This window comes from Anopheles gambiae, chromosome 2 (assembly GCF_943734735.2).
Source record: "Anopheles gambiae chromosome 2, idAnoGambNW_F1_1, whole genome shotgun sequence".
Taxonomy (NCBI): Eukaryota; Metazoa; Arthropoda; class Insecta; order Diptera; family Culicidae; genus Anopheles; species Anopheles gambiae.
The window spans coordinates 18,766,052-18,785,809 of record NC_064601.1 but is presented as its reverse complement, the minus strand read 5'-3'; the positions used below and the strand labels follow the sequence as shown (position 1 = coordinate 18,785,809).

The 19,758-nt window shown below is 50.1% G+C and overlaps 5 protein-coding genes across 11 annotated transcripts; 2 read left to right on the top strand and 3 right to left on the bottom strand.

Moving 5' to 3' along the window:
* Positions 1 to 1,214: 1,214 nt before the first annotated feature.
* LOC1273665 (broad-complex core protein isoforms 1/2/3/4/5) lies at positions 1,215 to 10,048 on the bottom strand. Of its 5 annotated transcripts, none has more exons than XM_061644516.1 (7): positions 9,905 to 10,048; positions 8,238 to 8,483; positions 5,381 to 5,840; positions 5,118 to 5,312; positions 4,957 to 5,034; positions 2,924 to 4,352; positions 1,215 to 2,834 (listed from the first exon to the last, which is right to left on the bottom strand). In XM_061644516.1, the coding sequence occupies exons 2-7, from the start codon at positions 8,322 to 8,324 to the stop codon at positions 2,684 to 2,686; spliced, it is 2,400 nt and encodes a 799-aa protein (XP_061500500.1). In that variant the 5' UTR covers positions 8,325 to 8,483; positions 9,905 to 10,048; the 3' UTR covers positions 1,215 to 2,683. The 5 variants fall into 5 exon arrangements, with proteins under 5 accessions (XP_061500500.1, XP_061500502.1, XP_061500498.1 ...); XM_061644518.1 differs by having other exon boundaries at positions 8,703 to 9,911; XM_061644514.1 differs by lacking the exon at positions 9,905 to 10,048 and adding an exon at positions 8,797 to 9,452.
* A 342-nt stretch (positions 10,049 to 10,390) lies between these two features.
* Positions 10,391 to 11,750, top strand: LOC1273666 (crossover junction endonuclease EME1). Its single transcript, XM_312668.6, has 2 exons — positions 10,391 to 10,630; positions 10,699 to 11,750. The coding sequence occupies exon 2, from the start codon at positions 10,772 to 10,774 to the stop codon at positions 11,711 to 11,713; it is 942 nt and encodes a 313-aa protein (XP_312668.4). The 5' UTR covers positions 10,391 to 10,630; positions 10,699 to 10,771; the 3' UTR covers positions 11,714 to 11,750.
* Positions 11,711 to 15,212, bottom strand: LOC1273667 (exosome complex component 10). Of its 3 annotated transcripts, none has more exons than XM_003436037.2 (5): positions 14,939 to 15,212; positions 14,667 to 14,848; positions 12,958 to 14,569; positions 12,790 to 12,885; positions 11,711 to 12,722 (listed from the first exon to the last, which is right to left on the bottom strand). In XM_003436037.2, the coding sequence occupies exons 1-5, from the start codon at positions 15,086 to 15,088 to the stop codon at positions 11,784 to 11,786; spliced, it is 2,979 nt and encodes a 992-aa protein (XP_003436085.2). In that variant the 5' UTR covers positions 15,089 to 15,212; the 3' UTR covers positions 11,711 to 11,783. The 3 variants fall into 3 exon arrangements, with proteins under 3 accessions (XP_003436085.2, XP_061500497.1, XP_061500496.1); XM_061644513.1 differs by having other exon boundaries at positions 11,711 to 12,719; XM_061644512.1 differs by having other exon boundaries at positions 11,711 to 12,716; positions 14,939 to 15,207.
* A 242-nt stretch (positions 15,213 to 15,454) lies between these two features.
* On the top strand, positions 15,455 to 16,360 carry LOC1273668 (protein BUD31 homolog). The gene is made up of 2 exons (XM_312670.2): positions 15,455 to 15,702; positions 15,808 to 16,360. The coding sequence occupies exons 1-2, from the start codon at positions 15,609 to 15,611 to the stop codon at positions 16,146 to 16,148; spliced, it is 435 nt and encodes a 144-aa protein (XP_312670.1). The 5' UTR covers positions 15,455 to 15,608; the 3' UTR covers positions 16,149 to 16,360.
* LOC11175955 (uncharacterized) lies at positions 16,356 to 18,146 on the bottom strand. Its single transcript, XM_061644511.1, has 2 exons — positions 17,792 to 18,146; positions 16,356 to 17,715 (listed from the first exon to the last, which is right to left on the bottom strand). Exons 1-2 carry the CDS (start codon positions 17,837 to 17,839, stop codon positions 16,438 to 16,440), a joined length of 1,326 nt encoding a protein of 441 aa, XP_061500495.1. The 5' UTR covers positions 17,840 to 18,146; the 3' UTR covers positions 16,356 to 16,437.
* Between the last annotated feature and the right edge of the window lie 1,612 nt (positions 18,147 to 19,758).

Sequence of the window (19,758 nt, the reverse complement as noted above, 5' to 3'; positions counted from 1 at the left end):
GTTGCCGGTACTGTTGCTGTTGCTGCTGATCGCGGAGCGTTGGCTGGGGGATGAAGGATGAAGTGGGTGATGGCGCCATCATGTCCACGGCGGCCAATATCGGTCGATTGGATACGCTGCACGGAAACATGGCCGTTCGGCCACGCTTCCGGCGCGGCAGTATGCCTTTGCGGGCCATGTAGAAGCTGAGAATTGAAGGGTGCACAATTATAGCTCTGAAGGGAAGATTCAGTGTCGGACGTACGGTCGGATATGTACCGGATAGTCGAGATCGGAATATCAAACTTGAGGCTAACGTTTTGGAACGTTTCACCGCGTGATACGTACTCCGCCGCCTGCTGTAGAAGCTCCTCCGAACGGCGCACACGGCGACCGGCCGTACTGGTGTCCTGTGGGGCCTGCGGTTGCGTGTTCAGCTCGTACTCGCAGGTCACATTGGCCAGGGCAAATTCGGAAGGAAGATCTAAAATTGATGCAAACAAACGATAATTAAAACTATCTTTAAAATTAGAGCTTAATTATTGCATTATTGCTTCCCACCGCTATGTCATCATCGTTAGGCCAAAAAGAGAACTTGGATCTTTTCTCAGTTCTTATAAATAGTTTACTGGCAAATTTTGCTTTGTCTGTTGGGGTTTCTGTTGTGAGTGTGTGTGTGCAGACTCTATTCGGTATATCCTGTCATAAGATCCATCTGTGTCTATTTCGCAAGACGTATTCATAAAGATCATAATCCTCTTGTTTAAAAAAAATAGGAGAGGATTCATTCAACATTCGACATTCACACGACACATCATGCAGATTCTCTCGTACTTGCGCCATCACGTCCTGCGGCGTTTCCTTTTTCTCGTCCATCCAGACGGGCAAGTATCACGTTCAGCGTCGCACAAACGCTACAGAGAGTGGTAGTATTATGAGATTTACGAGACCCGAACCGGAACGATCCTTGCCAGATCCTTGAATTTGGGTTGGTGGTACACACGGGCACAAAACTAAATTATCCGCCACAACTATTTAACCTAAGTACAGATGTCACAATTAAAATCCCTACCACACTAGAGCATATTTCGATTTAATTTTGTTTCCTAAATTTTGCTTCTGGTTTTTGGTTGCTTGTTACGCCTGACTAATTATCATACGTATATAAATATAAACTTGTTTTTCCTCCATTTTAACACAAAAAGGAACGGATTTCAGATAAGGTAAGGGTAATGTTATCTGAAGAGCAAAATAAACAAGAAACTAACGTAAAAAGCTGCTCCCATCCAGTAAAGTCCATCACAATTGAACTAAATACTTATGCGTAAATGTAAGTTCTACTCTAATGCCGCTTATATTGCCACTGATTTTATCGAATTAACAAAAGAAGGAAAAAACATCGATAAACAAAATTAAAAACAAAAAAACGAAACTAACAAAATACTTATACACCATTAAGCACGCAAAAGTTATACTCGCTTCATGTAGATTAAACTAAACAAAAAAAAAAACAAAACAATCAAATAATAGCATCTGGGGCTCCACAGCACGGGAGACAGACGAATGACTAGAAACCTTCACTTTGCTCCATTTGTTTTAAAAATCAAACGGATTTAACGAATGCTTAGATGACTTTTCGAGTTCGTGATGTGACTTATTCCCTTACCCATTCTACTCTTGCTACCACTTTTGGCCTGGTACTGGTATACGCAGCTTGTGTGCGTAACCATAAACTTGACTGAAATGTATGAATTTAAAAATAACGTCGAAACACACTGTGACCACACTAAGGAGCAGCGCAAGTGGGTTTGTTTGGGTTTGGCCATTAAATCACTCTAAGGTAAATCAATTAGTCAATATATGGAGTGTTGCTGGTTTGGTTGCGAAAAATAAGTCGCTCTTATACGCGCGCGCGGTTGGTTCGCCTCTTCTAAATGACTCCCGCGGCCAGTGTACGTGAAATTGATTCATTTTCTCCCTGCGAAAGGTGAGCTAGATGGAGCTGAAGTCCATTTGTTCGCCCACTTTAGCAACCTTACTGTAAAATTAAATAAAGTGTATGTAAAATCTATGTATAATGTGTATATATAATATACTCTTACTATTCCCTGGATCATTCTCTATCGTTCAAACTCTTTATCTTTATCTTGGCAACTAGTTCCGATCTCCCCCTCTTTTTTGTTTTTTTTTTGCATCGTAATGTCTTTTGCACATTACAAATGTGTAACATTTTTCCCGTGATGTTATGCCCATGTACGTATAATGTCTCTCTTCCCTACATGTGTGTTTGTATATATATCTATAATATTATCTTTCCTTTTTTCCTTTCCTTTTACACGCACGTTTGCGGCGTTGTTGGCGACTTGTGTGTTTTAGGTTGGCTTTTTTCGTTTCTTTTTGGTTTTTGTTGGTTGAATTTAAAATTACATTCCCTGCTCTCTTTCTCTCTCTCTCTCCCTGAAAACCTACAACTACTATTACTGCTGTTGCTGTTCCCCCCTCTTTAATGTACCATTCCTTATCCCCATATTATTGGCATTGTCGTGTTGGCAACGATTGGAACTGCTTCCGGTACTGCTGCTGGTTGCGGGATGCCGTCGGCACCATCAACCGTACCAGCAGTGCCGTTAGCATAGTGGAAGCTAAACTGTGCTAAACCGTTATCGTGCGCTAGCGGGCATAGCAGTGGCTGCCGCCGCTCCTGCTATTGTATTTGGCTGGTCAGCTCCTTTATGATGCGCTTCTTTTCTGCCGCCTCCTTCAGCTGCCTCGGCATCGGGTAGGCAGACTTGATGTCCCACCGCTTCATCCAATTCCGCAGCGTCTTGCGAGGAACTTTGTGCATTTGCGATGCGCTGTTCGGAGAGCGGAGAGGCATTAAAAAAACGATCAAATTGATGTTATAATCGGCAAGCAAGAAAAACAGTTACTCCACACCACCTACCGGTAAATACTTTCACCCGCCTTCACGTCCATCAGAGCCGCCCAGAGCGCCTCGGTGTTGTACGTGCGCGGCTGGTTGCCGCGCGGATTGCGCAGCGTAAAGGCGACCGGTGGTGGCGTACCGTTCGAGTTCAGCAGCTGATGCAGCGCGTCCTTCGAGCGGCCAGTTAGCCGTGGTCGACGCGTTACCGTGCGCGCTAAGCCGCCCGTCGCCTGCGGCACGTTGCCACGGGACCGTCCGTCCAGCTTGCGAATCGTCAGCGTCGAGGTGGGAGGACCACCCGCACCGTACGCTCGCAGGCCGGCGGCCGTCCTGCCGGGGTGCGCTCCCTTGGCGGCGCCGAGCGCCATCAGGGCCGGTGGTTTGTACAGAATTTCGTCTCCCTCGCTTTCGCCGCCCCCGTTGGCGAGCAGGCTGCTGTCGATCTCCTCCGCCAGCAGCTGTATGGCGTACTCGTCCCCGTACTCCTCGTCCTCGTCGTCCTCTTCCGCCTTGTAAGCACCGGCACCACCATCGCCGGCACCGGCCGCTTCGCTCAGCTGCGGGAAGTTCGGCGAGCAGATGATGTTCTCGTACCCATCGCCATCGCTCATCACCGTGGAAGCATTCGTTTCGTCACCGCCGTCGGCGTGCCGCTCGGCCGCAGTTTTTAGGATCCGTTGTTGCTGCTGCTTCACGTACACATCCATCTCGTTGCGGTTGTACATCAACGAGGCAGCATGCTGCTGCTGTTCACTGGCACTACTATCGTTCTCACTGATATTGGCACCGCTGCAGCCCAGCACCACCACCGGGGAGTGGTGCGGCTGGGCCCTTCTCTTGTCGCGGGAAGACTTTGGTGATTGTTTGGCTTGATAGTTTTCGAAGAGATTCTCGATGGATTTCACCCGTATCGAGCCGCGGGAACCGCCGGGCCCGGACCGCACACCTATGGAGGAAAGCGATGGCACGGCCCCGACCGTACGCGGTCCGCCGCCGGCTTTCGATCGTTGCTCACCCGCACTATTGGCACTGTGACTGTAGCTAGACAGGGTGGTGGAGGAGCTGCTGCCGCCAGCGGACACTAGCAGCTCACTGTTTAGTGTGGAGCTGGTGGTGGTGGTGGCGAGCTTTCGGCGCTTCCTGTTGGCTCCAGCTTCCGCCGGTGCATCGGTCTCCCCACTCAACTCCATCAGATCAGGCTCAGCACCTTCGATTTCGTTCGCCTCAAAATGGTCATAATCGGGCGGATCACCAACGCCGGAGGACGGCGGGTGCCGATCGGTGTGGCATTGTTCTGACTTTTCCATTACCATGCGTCCATCATCGATCATCTTTTCGCTCACCTCCATCTCTTCCTCCATTCGGTCCTCCCGCATCGAATCACTCCCGACCCGATCCTCCGCATCCATTGGATGTGCGCCGAGGAACTGCTCGCAGCGAATCGCGTCTGCAAGTAGACACACAAACAAACAAAAAATCACACACACACACATACACGAAGGTTATGGATAAGTCTGGAAGAATGTATGTTTAATATCTAACAGTAACCAAAGGGAGATAGAGAGGTAGATAGAGAGAGAGAGAGAGTGAAAACAAGACGAAGGCGATGATGGCGTACAATAATGAAAAAGGGAGAATGAGAGCAAGGTAGACAATTGTGGCACATTTGTACAAGGGGAGAGGTTACAACCATTGTAATGGATGTCATAAAGAAGTAGCAATAACATTTTTATTTGCATTTGGCCACTTTCTCCCTTTGAGGAGCGTGCTTCATCGTCAACGACCAGGCACCTCCATGTACTACGGGTGCAACATGCACGGAATGCTTCTGCATCACGAATCGCAATACAAGGAATGCAATTTTAACATGGATTTACATTGGATTTTAGTAAAGCTATGTTTTGCACAAGTCACATGTTTATGAAACGATTATTCGTATAACGCGACGAATATTTCTATCATTTGTTTATGTTTTACACGGTTGCGACAACCTTTATCATCATGATTTTAATACAATTAATGCACCTTCATCTATCTCCGATCGCACTTACCGGAACCGGTTTTGTCAGTACTGTCCATTCCAAGCTCCTCCTCGTCTCCACACTGTCTGCTGCCTGAGTCATCTTCATCTACAATACACAAAAAACCGAATAGATTTAAATCATATTTTCTGTTTGATCATCAACTCTCCTACTCTCTCTTCCTATCCTACCGATGATTAAATCCTCCGTTTTGATGCACATTTCATTGCCACTCTCCCCGTTATCACTGTGAACGCCGTCCTCATTCTGCTGATGGTGGTGGTGATGGGGCAGGGCAATTCCCGCGTCAATCGGCTGCAGGTTTAAACTGTTCAGCAGCTGTCTCTTTGGTCCACTGGATGCATTGCTTTGCTGCATTCTTGCACCTGCAAATGCGTTCAAAAAGGGCATTAGCTTCAGTCAGGTTTAATGCAAACCATTCTGTACTACTTACTTTGACTTTGTCCCCCATGTCGTCCCGCGTACGATCCCTCGGACGCCCGTGCCGTGGCACCGGCATGCTCCACCGGCTCACCGGCGTCACTGCTGTTGGCACTGCTGTGTTGTTGCTGCTGGTACTGGTGGCTGCCCGATGGGCTGTGCACCTGGTTCAGGTTGAGCGCGGCGTCCGATCCGCACAGGCCACGAATTTTCAGCACTTCCGCACATTTCATCAGATCTGGCAGTCCCGCCTGCGATACGTTCACCTCGCCTTTGTACATAAAGTCTACCAGCGCCTGTATCGCCCACAGCTTGATGTCCCGGGGCAGGATGATGATCGGATGCTTGCAGGGGTTTTCGCCCAGGAGATTCTCAAAGTAGGTCGAGCAGGCGGCCAGCACCAGCCGGTGACAGTGCACCTGGTGGCCCTCGCATGCCAGCGTCACATCGACGAACCTTTGGCCGGCTAATAGCTGTAAAAGAGAGTGAAAATGTTACATTGGTTCAATGATTTTTTGATTTTACGCGCATTTTATTGGTTTTTAGGTCTTATTTGTGGTTGGTTTTGCCATGTTCATTTTCTCCAAAAATACAGTGTTTTCTTGTAAGAATCTGTTTTTCTAATAAACAGCCAAGCAGAATCTATAATATTCCTAATAGTGTTGGTCATCAAGATCTTAACAAGAAATCATACCCAGAACACTATCAAAGCTATAATTTGAGCTGTCTTTTTTTAAAATCAAGATTCTTTTAAAAAGATTCCTTTTTATGGGAACATAAATGTACAAACATTTAGCAGGGAAGAAATGAACCAACAATTCCTATCAATAATTGTTAATGAAATATATCACAAGACACGGGCAGCCATTGAATTCGATGCGCTTCCTTATGCGGCTTCCTTCATCGGCTAAGAGACCCTCATCAAATAGCTCCCAATAGCAGGAGGATGGCAGTAATTATCCTTCCCGGAACGTTCGATGACCCCAGCACGGGACGGCGCAATTGTTTCCTACAGCACACAGAAGCGCAGACTCAAATAAGGGCCCTTTACACCGCACCGGAGAAGCACCCAGCAGCAACGAAAACGAAGAAGTGTTCAAATTTCCGATTACCCCTAACATCCGAAACGCCCCCTATGTTGGCTGGAAGAAACGGTTCCGAAGGGTTCCCTTTAGCCAGCGCCGGCAAGCAATGTGTTCTCTACACATTGGGAAAAACAGGCTGGCAGGCAGGCGGCATTCCACGAGCACACACATGAGCTCAAACTGCAAAACCTCCGGAGGGAACCCGGACCAACAACACACACACACACACACACAAAAAACTAATTTAAAAAAAATCCTTCTACTTCAGAAGTCCTTAGCGTGCTTCCCTGCATGTGCCCTCTAGCGCCGTGTTATGCGACCCTTCGGAAGCACGATGGAAAAGCCCCCCGCCGCTAGCTTAAGCATTTTGGTTGTCGGGAATGTCCTCCACCCACCGGTACGGTTGGCTGAAATATCCGATGATAAACCGTGTCGTTGGACGACCCTAAAACCCACCCGGTCAAGATTACGGGCGACGAACGCATCGCAGAAGGCGCCCTCGCTCCCTCGACAGAGCCAGCGCGTTGAGCGAAAGAGCGTGAGCGTGAGTGTGAGAGAGAAAGATAGACAAAGAGTGCAAACGAACAATAGCGAGAAGAAGGGTACAACATACAGAAGGGGTGGGAATTATGAAGAGCGGCGCATGATCACGTTTCATCACCGGAACCCCTAGGGCGTATTATCAAAACGCGTGTCGCACCAATGGACCACACCAGGCATGGTACAAATAGGCAGGGCACGCCAAACACGGGTGCTTCTCTACGTTGCTTCGGGCTGCTCCTGTCGTTCGCAGATCTTCTCGAAATACGCGAAACAACGGAAGGCGCAAGGAAATGGGAGCTACAGCACCCCGAAGAGGGCTACAGATAAATTTGCACTGATTGTACTACAGTGTGAAAGAGAGACGCATAGAAGGAGGCACGAAAGAGAAGCCCCTTCTGTTGTAAGAAACGAACCCTTCGGCAATAGTAATGCACTTTGCGCAACCACCCCCCCCCCCCCCCCTTTTTTTGTGGCTTGCTAAGAACAGGGTGTGTGTGTGTGTGTGCACGCTTGCGGTCCAATCCAATGCCCGAGGGCCAGACTGTCACAGCCGCACGCTGCCACATCTTCGCTCTCCTTTTGCAGCCATTTGTTTGACGTACTTATTATTACACCGGCGCAAATTGGGCGCCCGCAAGCATCGAAGGCCCGCGATGCTGCCACGGACGGGTAGCAGATTGGGCAAAGGGAGTAGATGTTCCACGCTGTTGCCCTTTTTCATAGTTTCATCTCTCCTCAACCAGGGTTTCAACATCTCCTTTACACAGGCATCCTTAGTTACAAAAACACAACCCCACACACGCGTGTGCACCATATCGACAGTAGCAAAGATACGCACACACACACGCACACGCAGGCCAGCGACAAGCGACAGCATGCTTAGGGGGATGATGGTTCGTTACCATTGGCAACGGCCTCGGTATCTACGGTGTAGGGGTGCATTTGTACAACATCCTACCCACGTAGGCACGCGCGTTTGTTTGTAGTAGTGCCCCGATAAAGGTTGTTGGGAGGAAAAGAGCACTGTGATACGAAACAAAGATATCGCACGTAAGGCACACACACACCCACACCATTTAGTTGAGACCCTCCGTTGTAGGATGAAAATCCCTGCTGGCTGCGTTAGTTTTTGCGTAATGATGAGAAATCTTGCTTTTTAAAATCGCAATAAAAAACACACAAGAGAAGGTGTCCAGTGCCTACTGGAGCCACCACCACTTGTTACGGAGACGGTTTACGTACCTGTGGAAAGGCGGCACCGAGGCTGCCCAGATGGCTGTTCCAGCGTACGCAGAACTGCTGCGATAGTCCGGCGGCCGCTTGGCTCATGTTGGGCGGTACGATTCGCGTAGTGCACGTCGCGTAGTCACCTCCACACCGGGCTCTAATCGCACTATTCAACACTGGTGTGTGTCCCTGCCTATTGCATGTGACTAGAGAAGGAAGGCGACACTTCCCTGGTGATGCTGCCCTCGTTCGTTTTAGAAGCTGTAAGCAGAAGCAACGTAAAGGCGAAAATGGTTTTACTAAGACGCACACTGCCTGTTGGGACCACCACCACAACACCGTCGGGCGGGCGCGCTCGCGCGCACGCTCACCGACGTCTTCCCAATTAGCACCCGCCGCTTAGGCACCGTGAAGAGCATGCGAAGGCAGCGCAACCGAGAGGGCCTTCGCGCGGACCACCACCGGGAGCAAAATCAATACTTGAATGTAAATAGTAAACGGACGAGGGCGCTTTTTTTCTTTCTTTGTAACCCCTTGTTGTAATGGGAGAGGGCACTGCGAGATCTAAACCTACGGGGACACATACACACACACACACAATTAAACAGGAGTCACAAAGGCAGCACCCTCGCGCTGTGATGCGCACGACGGACTCAGGCTGTATTTTGCACACACAAAAACCATGCAACCCCATTCTTGCCCAGTGTGATAAACACACAGCAGCAGCACACCAACACACGGATGCTCCCACACACACAGGCGCGCGGGAGATATACCCTGCTGAGGTCAAAGGTTCAAAGATCCCTTTCGTATGACGAAACCCTCATTCTAATCCTCTTCTTTATGCACACTAAGGACGCACCCACAAACACATACAATCACGCACACACACAGAATCAGGCAGACGAGTTTGGGGTGTACATATTCGCGCACAAGGGGTGGTGAATCTTTTAATCCGGTCTGCCGATCTCTTTCTCGCTGCTGTGTCACTGCCGCACTCGCTCGCTCGCTCGCTCGCTCGCTCGCCCTCTCGGGGGGTTGACGATTGAATCATAGACGGGAACCCATACGCGAAGAATAGGGCCTCGCGCTGCCCTTTAACGAACAGCACGGGCTCTAGGGGTTGTGCGCCCGCTCCCGCTCCCACCCGGGCACCCTCCCATAACGCCTTTATCTCGTACACGCGTGCGATACGGGGTGTCCTCTCCTTCCGATAGAGCCATCCAAGTATCAACATCATGCACGAAGTGGAGGGGAGGGGGGGCAGAGGGGGTTGTGACCCTCTACATAAGGGGCGGACCGAAGGGGGGAGGGCACACACAACGCCAACTTGGTTACGAAATGTCACACACTCGCGCAGCCATCGATTTTATCGATCATGTATATGAACCGCTTTTGACCCCAATTTACAAGGGAAGAGGGAAGAGCCAGTGAACAATGCAAACACAGGGGGGACACGGACCTCTCCCATCTACGTGGGTTGGGGAGAGGGCGGGTGGCTTTCTTTGTGTGTGCCCTTGGTGGGTGGGCTAGTAAAAGTTTAAAGACTGTCAAACACAGAAATACACACACACACACTATTGGTTTACTAGTTTCTTTTTGCACGACAATTCTACACGAAAAAAAAATGCCCACAAAACGTGAATTCACGACCGCTCGGCCCACTACACTACACTCCTCACCTCAAGCACTGTGACACGACGTTCGCCAGCACGACGACCCAGCAGCAGCAGCAGCAGCACGGCAGCCGATGCATCACCGTGTCGTGTTTGTATTCAAATGACGTGCTGTGTGTGTCCGCGGCCGTCGCCGCTTGCTGCGCCCCGAAAGCGGTTCGGCTATTGCACAACACCCCACCCCCCACACACACACTCGGTCGACCGAGACGCCATTTTAGCGTTTAGTAGAGGATGATGCACTGATTTGTCCTTCTCGCTTCCGCCGTGTGGTGAAGATGCGCGCCCACCAAACCCCTAATGTCCTAGTACGCGTCCCAGTAGTTCCGGTTCTTTTCCATTCCGTTCCGCGCAACAGACGCACACACCAACACACAGATATAGGAGAAGGGATTCACCGAGCAAGAGAAAGAGATGGCGAGAGCACGTATCGGAGAGTTGTTTTGCTTTGCGTGTACCAGTGTGTGTGTGCTTGTCTGGTTGGCTGTGAAGCGTAGGCACACGCACACTGATGTGCGGCGGCTGTGTGTGCGGTTTTGTTTTGATTACCTTCCTTCTGTGTACGGCGCGTGTGTGCATGCGTTGTGGCGTCCGCGGTCGGTGCAAAAGTGGCACAATTTAAGTATTATTATAGAATTATTATTATTTCTTCAACAATTTTGTGTATTTTGAGACATTTGGCTGGTTCAGCAGCGATATTATACTCAGCCATTGCCAAAAGTACAGGAGAAGGTAGTGTCATGTCAAACAGTCCCGGGTTTGTTTACAGTTAAATAAATCTCTTACATTCTCTCTTTTAGCTACAATTAAGTGAAAACTCATCGCCTTAAAGAGGACATGTGAAAATAGCTCCAATTTTGGCACCCAAAAACAATGGCATTTCCCCTCGCCAACCCGGACCGGCTGAAGCTGCAGCACCATGCGGAGGAGCAGCGCAACCTCAAGCCGGGCCATTGCAACAAGTTCCTGCACGCCGTCATCGATCCGGCCTTTCTGCGCGAACCCCACGGCGCCCAGCTACTGCCCAAGCTGGCCGAGCTGGGCTGCAAGTACGAGCTAAGCGCCCAACCAGTCCCAACCACCATCACGTTCTACCGCACCGTGCCGGCAAAGCTTACGGCGGCCGGCGCGATGACGGACACGATCGTACACGAACCATTCGCCGTCCATCTGCTCGACGGTTGCACGCTTGCCGCGTACGTACGCAACCGCCAGCTGCTGGCCGCTGTGCGAAGCGTCAAGGAGGCACTGCCCGGTCGCCGTCTAAGCCTGCTCGTGTTCGGACTGGTCGCCTACTGCCGCGTCCATCGGGGCTGTGTGGGGCGCCGCGAAACGGAGCAAGCGCTCACGGAGGTCCAGCTGTACGAGGACACATCGCACCAGCTGCTGGAAACGGACGAGCAGGTGGGCAACTTTGTCGCCCAGCTGGCGCGTGCCATTGCCGAGCGGCCGTACAAGCAGCAGCAGCTGGACAAGTACAGCTGCGACCAGGTGTACCTGGGCAACGAGAAGAAGGGCTGCGTGCGGGTGGAAGGTACGGCCGGCCTGCAGCAGCTCTACCAGGCCCAGCTCATCAAGATACCGTCCGTGACGCTCGAGATAGCGGAAGCGATAATGGGCGCCTACCCGACGGTTCGCTCACTGCTGGAGGGGTTCCGGGCGGCGGGCCCGGCAGACGGACCGCACCTGCTTGCCAACGTTTCGATCCGGCGTGCGGGCGGCCCGATTACGACCGCGAACCGACGCATCGGGCCGGAGTTGAGCCGCAAAATCTACTCACTGTACGGTTCCACCAATCCCAAACAAGAGTTATAAATTGGAGATGAGTTTTATTTTTTTATACTTTTACAAACGTCTCGTTCATTGCGTACCGCGTACCGGATTGTTACTTGCGCTTTCCACCCCCACCGTGCCCACCGCTCGTACTGAGGTTGAACATTTTCTGCGTCTTTTTAATGTTCTTCGCTATCCGGCTGTTCGGGTGCAGCTTCTTGTTGGTGTTGTTGCCGCTGCTGCCCTCGTTAGGGTCGTCCGCTAGCGTAAACGCGAAACCGGGACGCTTCCCTTTGCGCGGTCCGGCGAGCGGTTTCGAGCCGCCCTGGAAGCGGCTAAAATCGACGTTATTGTAATCGAACGGTACGACCGGTTTGTTGGACGATTGGCGCCCACCGCCCTGCCCGACGGACGATTTCGCTTTGTTCCGTTGCCGCTGCTTGTCTTTTTTCGATTTCGCCGGCTTTTCGCCCCAGTTCGCACTGTCATTGTGCGGGCCGGTCGGTTTCGACTGATCCTTGAACGGTTCCATGTGCAGCTTGTCTGCCGGCTTCTGCTCACCCGCCACCGACTGCAGATCTTGCTCGATCGCGTCCGAGCTGCTGCTGACGTTAATTTCCATTGGGAATGATTTTCTTTTGCCCGGCGTTTGATTGGCGGGCTTCTCCATGATGACCGTTCCGTTGAAGCATAGCTTCTCACCTGCGGCGATCGATTTGCGTTCCTTTGCTTCCTCGAGCCGTTTGAGCTGATTTTGTGTCAGCAGCTGGGGCGGTGCCTTTTGGGATGGCTCTTCCTTCACCACTACAACGGTGGCCGGTGCTGGGGGATTCGGTTGCTGGAGGGTCAGAACGTCGGCTGAAGGTGTTTCCGTGCTTTGCTTACTGGTGGCGCCCGTGTTTTGCTGCTTCTGTAGCGCTTCGTCGTTGCGTTCTTTTAGCTGACGCAAGCGGCACGTTTCCAGATACCGCTCGAACGGTGTGTTGAACTTGTTCTGTTCGTATTTACTAGCTTTATTCTCGCTTCCTGCATCCTCTGATTGATCCTGCTGCTTGGAAGAAGGGGAAAAGTAAGGTTAATAATGCGTCTTTTGCTTTGTCACTAGGGAAATCCCATACCGGATGGTTAGTGTGCAATGCCAGCAGTTTCGTAAGTTTGGCCTCACTTACGTCGCTTTCACTCAGTCCAACGTGTCCGCGGGTGTCTATCGTTCTCTGTCGAAATACCAAAAAAATGACATAAATACTATATTTCTAATTGGAGACACAACAAAAGCAAACACTCACGATCTTCGGCACGGCTAATACACCCATATCGGGGACATCTTTCAGCAGATTCGCGTTAATCGCTGGTACCGGCTTTGTCGCCTCCATCCTGTTGGTTAAATCGCCCAGCAACGTTGGCCGGTTGGTAGCACCCGCATCGTCCGTACCGTGCCCCGCATCGTCATGCGGACACACCAAGGGATTGTCGAAATCGAACGCCGAATGCATTTTGTAGCGCGTGTCCGCGTGCTGTTCCTTCGTTTGTGCCTGATTGCCACCCGCTACCGCAGGCAGCTCGCGCGCCTTCAGCACGATCTTGTGCAGCGCATGCAGATGCTGCCGCACTAGAGAAGGCACCGGCGTGCAGCACGCTATAATGCCCTGCATTTCGCGCGGCAACTTCGAAGCAATGTCCAGTGCCATATGCTGCGGCAGCACGTAGCCCGGCGATTCGTCCTCCAGCCGGGCGATCTGATCGCGCCAGTACAGCACCTCCCGGAACGCGTACATCTGCCGGTGGTCGAAGACGTACCGCGACCGGCGATAGATGTTCATCACCGTGTCCTCGTTCATGGTCGGCTTCTGGTAGCGCTGCTTGCACATGAACGTCGACTTGTCGTACACGGTCTGCAGCAAGCTTTCGCCCTTCTCGAGCAGCTCGTTCCTCATGCGATCGTAAATGTACAGCAGATAGTGTGTGTCCTTCCGTGCGTACTCGATGAAGTTTTCCGGTATCGGGCGGATGCGCCAGTCCGCCAGCTGGAACGCTTTGTCCGTGTCGATGTTGCAGTAGTGCTTCAGCAGAAACTGCAGCCCGATGCGCGAGAACTGCAGTACGCGGGCCGCCTCGCCGGTGTCGAACATGTTCACCAGGTACAGGCCCAGATCGCGCTGCAACCATTCGATATCGCTGACCGAGCCGTGCAGCACCTTCAGCTTCTTCGGATCGGTAAACACCTCGTTCAGCACGTGCAGCTCGTCGCGCAGCGCTAGCGCATCCACGATGTAGTCCTTGGTGCGCGTGGACAGCTGCATCAGACAGGTGAAGCCTTGGTAGCTGCGGTACGAGTGGTGCTCGAGATCGATTGCAATCTCCTTCGCCGCTTGCAGCTCGCGCACCAGCTCCGCCAGCTGCGACTCTTGGTCGACGTACATTAGGGGCGTGCGCTCCAGCGGCACCGGTTCCTGCGGAGTCGTCCGTTCGAACACGTGCTTTGCCGGCTGGAACCGGTCCAGCTCGAACTCGTACGGATGCAGATAGCTTACGATGTTGCCCGCCTCGTCGTACTCTGGCAGCACGGCCAGCGGTTTGAGCGAGTGCGGTTTATCCCGTATCTTTGGCACGAACGGGTTGAGGCGTGAATTGTCGACCGGCACCTTGAACTTTACCTGCGGCCGGGCAATGTTGGTGCCGGTGATGAGGGTGGCTTTGACCGGTTCGCCTTTCTGCCTTTCGTTCCAGGCACCGCTCAGCCGATAACGGGGCGTCACCGGTACCTGCACCTCCGACTGGACCAGCACGGTTGGGACGACCTTCCGTATGCCGGCCATCTCATCCAGGTTGGAGTGTATCCGCTCCAGTATGTTGTCGTTGAAATCGTGAATCATCTCTAACCGCTCGTCCGGATCGCGGCTGTGAGAAAAGGATATGCAAAAACAGCAAAGGGTGGTGAACATCCGAATTTTTACATCTTCTACCCGGTAACGGTCGGGTTGGCCAGTCTACTCACTGCAGAATGTTGCCCTGTACTCCCTGCAGCTGCAAAATGTTCGCGATTATATGCAGCACCTGGTTGGCCCGCGTGTCCATGATTTTGATGAACTCTGGATGTGCCGCATATAGGTCGCGAGACCTTCCCGACGGCATCGCGTTTGCCGCCTTCATCCCGGCGATGATAGCGTTCTGTCCTTGCTGCCAAACAAAAAAATAAGCAACCGTATCAGTAAACCTTGTGTATGTGCGCCGTTTCTTTTGTGGCTGCACATGGTGGTTCGTACGTACCTCACACATCTCCCGTATGCCTTCATTATCCGAGGCTTGATCGTTCTTTATCGATGGTGACCCCATTTCGATGCCGTTGCTCTCCGCCGCCTGTGCATTGCTCTTGCCAGCTTTCTTTTGTTTTTTATTATCGGTCATTTTCGCAGCCATGACATTGAATTTATCGCACCGCCAAGCACTGGTTCAAGGAGGAACACTGCGAAATACCGAAACCGATTGGAAAGAGATTTTTTTTCCACAACAAAATAAACGTGTTTGTGTGTTTGACGCAAGGGTGACAGTTAGCAGAGTGTGCTATAAAAATGGTTATGGTAATTATAGCGGGTAAGCTGAAATTTGCGATAAATTTGTAAATTATAATAAGAAGCTGAATTATTTACTTCAATAAATAGAAGAAAAATAAGTTGTTTAGCTTAGCAGTTAATATTTTTTCGTTTACGGAGAATAGTGTGGTAATAATTCTTTGTTTTGAATAAAATGTCATGCCAGGTTTGAAGAAGCACAACTGTCAAACGTTCAGACATGGTGCAGCCTTGTGCTGTCATTCAACAACCCATCGATGTTTACCGCTTTGTTGTTGTTGAAGTGCAAACCCGACACAGTGCCGCCGCTTTATCCATTCTTTCCTTAAAATATATCTATTTTCGTACACTCAACTGCAGAGAGCAAGATGCCGAAGGTCCGCAGAAGCAGAAAACAGCCACCGGAGGGATGGGAACTGATCGAACCAACGCTGGAAGAGCTGGAGCAAAAGATGCGAGAAGGTACCTGAATGGATTGCTGCCCAAGGATGCGTCGGTTCCTTTGGTCCCAGTTTTTTTTTATTACATGCCCTAACTGACTTTTGCTTGCTTCCCTCCAACCTGCAGCCGAAACGGAGCCACACGAAGGGAAACGAATAACGGAATCGTTGTGGCCAATCTTCAAAATCCATCACCAGAAATCGCGCTACATCTACGACCTGTTCTACCGCCGGAAAGCAATCAGCCGAGAGCTGTACGACTACTGTCTGAAGGAGAAAATTGCCGACTCGAACCTGATAGCGAAGTGGAAAAAGTCGGGCTATGAAAACCTCTGCTGCCTGCGCTGCATACAAACGAGGGACACCAACTTCGGCACGAACTGCATTTGCCGAGTACCGAAATCGAAGCTAGAGGAGGGACGCGTCGTCGAGTGCGTGCATTGCGGGTGTCGCGGCTGCTCCGGATGAATCGGGGGCGCAAATGTGCTGCTAGTAGTAAACCATTCTCTAGCGATGGCTCAAACGTTGCGTATTTGCATTAAAGTGATATGAGAATAAGTTTGCGAAGTGGTTTCTGTTTCTTTTCCTCTCTCTCTTTGCCGTCTGTGGCATATTGATCTTTCTTTTTTATTCAATCTTGGACGAAAGTTAATGAACACGAATACAACATAATAATTTAAGTCTTTTGATATATATTTCATTAGTTCATACTGATATTCGTTAATATTACAATGCAATTCAAGGGAAACAGGTGTAACTAGGCGATTTGATGCTCCAAATTATTGTCATATTTAAGCAATTTTAGATTAGGAAAGCGGTCCAGCAGTAGCGCTATGATCCTGTCATCTGGCTTATTGACTGTGCTGGGGCAACACAGCTCTTTAATAACATCTATAGGATGCTGCACATACCTCGGTAAGTCTTCAAAGCTACAATTGTTTATCACAAGCACTTCCAACATTGGAAGTAGTATTAGAGATTGAAAATAATTCGCCCGAGTCGTTGGGAGCTCCACTTGTCGTATTCTCGGCATCTGGCTAGCGATGGCTAAGATGAGCTCCATGGGAATCGTTTCTCCGAACAAAAATTCGATCCTCGTTGCCGACCTAAATGCACGCAGCGTTTCGTACTGCATTTCAAAATCACCAATAGCAACCAATTCTAGATGCGGTAAGGTTACGGGTAAAAACGAAATGCTTGTAAGGGAATAGATTCGTCGGAGTTTAAGTTCACGAAGCTTGGTAAGGTTTGAAAGGCTAGACATTGTGGAATTGTTGACAATGCACAGCTCATCCAGATGCAATTTTGTTAGATTAGTACAGCTTCCGCAAATGGCTTTGAAAATGTAGCCGTTAACGGTAATGTCTGTTAGTATCAGCTCATCCAGTTCCTTGAGATGGGCAAAAAATGATAATGCATGCTCCACGTGCTCCGTTTTGAAAAGATTGCGTGATTCGTATGCAGACACCTTCATAGATTTAAGATGCGGAAACCTGTAAGAATATAGTACCACATTCGCTTCAGGATTCGTGAAGAACAGCTCCAATACGAGCGTTTTGAGATAGGGTGCTTTGATAACAGCTGGAACTGCACATTTCAAGCCGAGGAACTGCAGCGAATCGCTGCAAATTTGGATAGCCTTCATGACCGAGTTGCTTGCGTCTGTGTTAACTAGGTATAGTTCTCGAAGCACCTTCATGCGCCCAATGGCGTCCGTAATCATTTTCACATGGTTCCATGGCGGCTCGACTGTTGCTCTGAATGTTAGGTACTGCTTCAGCCTCGGATAGCACACGATGTTGTACATTACGTTGAAATCGCTAGTATTGCTCTGAAGGTTGCTCTGAAGATGTACATGGCGATACAAACGATCGGACTGTTCGAGCACCCTGGTGTTACTAACACTCGATGGCAACCGCAACACGAATCTCTTTATATAATAATCGGAAAAAATTATCTCCTTCCATTGGCGGCACACAAGTGAACAGTTTTTTACGCTGTAGTTGTCGAGATGGTCAAATATAGTGCACATTAGCTAAAAAAAAGTGAAGAAAATACGATTAGTCAGCAGCACTGAAGCACTGAAATTGCAGCTCCAATGGATTACTTACCTCGAATGGAAGCTGCCGTATTGGGGACGCGGCCTCCTGATTGGCCATCGTTTGCTTTACTACAATCGCAATGCTTGCGAGATACGATAACGATAAGAAAAACCTACGAAACGAAAAGCGTAAAACCCGGTTGCTCCACGGAACTAGCTACTTTTTAGATGTCAAATCTGCAACAAAGTTACCCGTAACCGTATTGCACAAAGACCTAAACGGAGCAGAATGACGATACTGGAAACTGCCGGCGTCCGTTAACAATGCAAGTTTCTCAAATGTATCCAATAGTGGTGGGTCATTCGATTCATTTCAAGGACCGACCCGATGCCAGTGCGGGTGCGAACCAGTCGACCGACGGTGCAACGAGTTCGGGTTGATCCGAATATTTAGTAGGTGCGAGAAAACATAAGCGACTCCAACCGGTTGGTGCAGCGAGTTCGGGGCGGGTATTAACTCGCTAACCTACGGTAACCTACCTTGGCCCAACGGGTCGGAGCCGCTTATGCTTTCTTGCACCTACCGGAGTCGATGTACCTGCTGAACGTACCTCTACCTTGTTCGGGTCGACCCTAAACGACTCCGGGTCGCTAACGGATGGTTCCGACCCGATAGGTTCGGGTCGACTCGCCCATCACTAGTGTCCAAGAAGGCCATTTATAACCCCTAGTCGATGGGTCGTGCTGTCTTTTCAGGGTTACGATTCAAAAAGACAGTTAGATGCATTTTTTTAAGGAGTCAGTAGGAAAATAATACCATTAATCTGTTGTTTAGGGTCGGTATTCTCTTGATGATAATCAAAGTATGGAATTGCCAGATAAAGATCGGTATAATAAACGTGATATTAGGAGTCACGTGTCGCGTAATAAACTGATAGTTTTCAGAACGGATTTAATGTAAAACTATTTTACCTAAAAACAAGCGTATTGGATCAGCAAATGAACTTAAAAATATAATAAAAAAAACAGTAAAGGAACAAAAAAACATTACCTCCTTTGCGCTTATAGGTTGTCGCTCTAGATAAGTCTCGCCCCCACTGCCACAAGCCGATTGAACCGCTTAGCTGCAGCATTGTCCTTCCAACCATTTCCCGGCATGAGAGCAGCGTCTCCCGCCCATGGCTACTACGTTACGTTATTTTCACACGCATGTATGATGAGGCCTGTTTCTTATCGCACGGTTGGGTGCAGGGAAGGGTCGTGCAGCCAATCTTTTTGCAATTGCTGACATCATAACGAGCCGTGAGGATGGCCAATAATAGTGTAGCATGTAGGTTGGAGGAGGAGGAGGTTTGTTTGGTTTGGTGCAAGCCGTAACGTAAGTAACATTAGCTGGCACGCACGGAGAAGAAGAAGCGGAAGAGGAGGAAGCAGAAGCTGTGGTCAATATTTGGACAAACTTCATTAAGATGACCGTGATGGGATGCTTGGGAAGTAGTAGTGGTCACCGTAAGGAAAAGAAATCCTACCCCATTATGGGCGGATTTTCTGGCCACTGGAGCATTGGGAGAGCCGGGCTAATGAACGACATGTTTGTTTGAAAAGGAAATAGTTGTGTGTGTGTGTGTGCATCCTAGGAGTGAGATAAATTAACGACGCGAGAAGATTGCAACGCGCGCTGCTCCACACGTTCGACACGACCGTCGGTGGCAGGAAGCACAGCGTGAGGGCAAAAATTACGTCCGTTGCTTGTTTGCCAAGGTGCCATCCTCAGCCACGTGTGTGTGTACGTGTAATGGGAGCGATTTTTCCTGCACGAAGCGGTAAAAAGGACAAAGGGAAGCTTATCACTAACGAAAACACGATGCCACGTGGCGGGGGCGTGGCCAGAAAGAAAGCTGGAGGGCAAATGCCCCTCTACCACAGCAACCCTACGGTTACAGCATCCTCCCGATGGTGTGTCGTCTGCATTTTTCCAAAAACGATCGCAAAACTCCCCTCCCCCCTGCACCTTCCCCCAAACGCTTATCCGTGGCT